The 2,880-nt window shown below is 45.8% G+C and overlaps 1 protein-coding gene across 1 annotated transcript; it reads right to left on the bottom strand.

Annotated features, from left to right (window-relative positions):
* Positions 1 to 314: 314 nt before the first annotated feature.
* On the bottom strand, positions 315 to 1,680 carry LOC114697696 (heterogeneous nuclear ribonucleoprotein F-like). Its single transcript, XM_028875989.2, has one exon. It carries the CDS (start codon positions 1,663 to 1,665, stop codon positions 412 to 414), a length of 1,254 nt encoding a protein of 417 aa, XP_028731822.1. The 5' UTR covers positions 1,666 to 1,680; the 3' UTR covers positions 315 to 411.
* Between the last annotated feature and the right edge of the window lie 1,200 nt (positions 1,681 to 2,880).

Here is a 2,880-nt window from a genome sequence, read left to right as displayed (position 1 = left end):
CGAAAATATAAACTAGAATGAACATGAGAAATGCTTCTCTTTGCATCAGGGATCTAGTACCTTTGAGTTCTCCAGAAAAGAACATGTCCCCAGTGTGTTCACTGTGGTGTGCTTTAAGATCCACTCAACATACTTAAAACTACTCAACTCAGATAATATCACTCCTTAAGTATACTACCAAAAACGTTAATTGAGAAAAGCGGAAGAAAATAGTTTTAGTTTATTCAATATTACATGCTAGAAGAAAAGTTTGCATGAGAAACACTGAAGAGGAAATTTTTTAATCCAGATGTCACAAACTCATGGTGCAATGTGGGTCCCCCAGCTTCCTCCAGAGTTATAAACTGCTCTTGACTGCTTATTGGCTGCCTGTGAAATTTTGATTGAAATAACTCAAATGCTCCTACAATACTAGTCATATCCACCCATGCTGTTTTGACTGCTGTAGCCGGCCCCATAACAGCCACTCACTGACTGGCTCTCCGGGCCACTGTAAGTTGCCTGGGCAGCTGACACTCCCATGCCCTGCATCACCTGGCTGCTATAAGCCCTGTAGCTAGCCCCTGTTGTGGAATTCAGGAAGAGTTCTATGTATCTGTGCTGCATGTTGGCGCTGTCCTTCTTCGACATAGCTGCCACTGCTTCTCCATGGGTGGCAAACTCAACATCAGCTTCTCCCGTCACTCTTCCATCAGGACCAATCTCAATATGAACTCTCACGGGGTTGAGTGGAGAGAAGAAGTTGTCAATGTCGTTCTCCGTTGCTGCTTTGTAGGGCGGCCCTCTCATGTGGACGCAGTGGCCGGTGGTGCTCTGCACTGTGAACTCGCTGTCTCCGTATCTGTGGTCATACATTCCTGAGAGACAGTAGCTGAGGTCTCTCCCAAACAGGTCAGTGGTGAAGCCATAGCCATCACTGAGGCCACTGTATTCTTCATAGCCCCCATAGCCTGCACTACAGGCACCAGACCTCATCCTATCCAAGCCTGCCTGTTTCACAATGCCAATGTACCTCCGGGCTGTGCCAGGTCGGTCATAGGGCTCAGGCCTCTGCACAGACATGAACTTCAGAGGTGGGTCTGAGTATGGCCTAACTTCCTCCTGGCTGCTCTTGAACACTTCGATATACCTGTGTCCTATTCTCTCCTTGTGCTTCCCCAGAACTTTCTCAGCTAACTCTTGTGAGGCAAACTGAACGAAGGCCTCCCCTGTAATCTTGCCCTCCGGGTCCACAGGTAATGTGATCCCGTTTGGCACAATTTCCAACCCTGAGAAGAACTGAACAATTTCTTCCTTTGTGCATCCAAACGGGAGTCCCCGAAGCCTCACAAAGCCATCATTGGCACTGTCAGCGCTGTTTGGACCACTGTGCTTCAATACCCAATCCATCTCGGTTCTGCGTGACTTGAGCACCTCAATATATCGGTGTCCCATGCTTTCCCTGTCTTTTTTCAGAGCCAATTTTATATCATCTTCTGCCTCAAGTTCAACAAAAGCCTCACCACTCTGCCTGCCTTCTCTAGTATAAATGAAACGAACACCTGCGACCCCATCATGAATTGTGCAGTCGGAGAGGAAGTTTTGTACGTCCTCAATTGAGCAGGACCAGGGTAGGCCCCGGAGTTTGACCACGTAGTCTTCACCTCCCTCAGGGCCCAGCATCATGGACACTTGACAAGGTTGATGTCACACAAGCTTGGGCAATTTTTTGTAGCTTAAAGAACCACCACAGGTGCCTTCTGTAGGAAACCCTTATGGAAGGTACAAGTTTTCCACGGAGGCAGAAGTGACCTCTACTTTCAATAAGCAATGCGGCTTACGAACCCCAACTCCCCCCGACACTTTAAAAACTCAGAGAGCTCCGGGGAAAGTCCAGGTGCGTCTTCTTTTTGTTCTCAACCTTCAGGAAGACGAGGCGCAGTCCTCCTTCAGATTTTTTTTCTTAATCTACCTGCACCCACTCATTACCTTATCCCAGCCCCAGCTCAGACAGATACTTCCTGGGAACCCACAGACCATTCTGACTGAGGGAAGTAAGTAGGCTAACTGCAGATCTTCACCTCTCCCTCCAGTCTTCTAAGTGCAATCCCCCAGTCTCAAATCCAGCTCTGAATCAGGTCTTCTGTTGTTGTCTCTCCTCAGTCTGTTCTCCCATTCTCAGAGACTAAGCAGATGCTTATGGAGCATCTTGCTTCCCTCCTTCCTGTGGACCACCCCTCATCTTCATTCTTCAGTGTTAGCTCCCAATACCCAGAAACAAAGTTTACCTGAACTCTGCAATGTCCACACCTATCAAGATCCCTGAAGAACTTCCTATCAGGCAATACACAGCCGCCACACTCTCCTAAGAAGCAGAGAGGTCAACAGAAATCAAGGAATAAAATACCTACCCAACAAATACAAACCCAGATGTCATCACTTAGAATTACAATCTTCCCAAATCCAGATGCCTAGTCACCAGTGCAAAACATAATAACAGCTAGGACAATATGTCTCCATTAAGGCCACACAATGCCATCACAATAGGCCCCAAGAAGTTCAACATATATGAAGCATAAGAAAAAGACAAGGTTCTTAAAGAGGAAATGAATAAATCCCTTAATGAAACCTGTGAAAACACACACACGCACACACACACCCCAGTGAAAGGAAATGAATAAAACAGATCATGACCTGGAAGTGATAACAGAATCAAAGAAAACAAAAAACTGAGGGAAATCTGGAAATTAAAAATTTAGGAATTTGAACAGGAACCTTAGAGGAAAGCCCCACTAACAGAATCTAAGAGATGGAAGAAAGAATCTCAGGCATTGAAGAAATGATTTAAAAAAATAGATACTTTGGTTAAAAAATGTTGAAACTAAAAAAGTCCTAGGACAA

This window comes from Peromyscus leucopus, chromosome 20 (assembly GCF_004664715.2).
Source record: "Peromyscus leucopus breed LL Stock chromosome 20, UCI_PerLeu_2.1, whole genome shotgun sequence".
In the NCBI taxonomy this organism is placed as follows: domain Eukaryota; kingdom Metazoa; phylum Chordata; class Mammalia; order Rodentia; family Cricetidae; genus Peromyscus; species Peromyscus leucopus.
This window is presented reverse-complemented; position numbering and strand designations above follow the sequence as displayed.

Bases quoted from the DNA above. Each gene is read 5' to 3' on its own strand.
- LOC114697696 (XM_028875989.2), bottom strand. From the start codon at position 1,665: ATGATGCTGGGCCCTGAGGGAGGTGAAGACTACGTGGTCAAACTCCGG.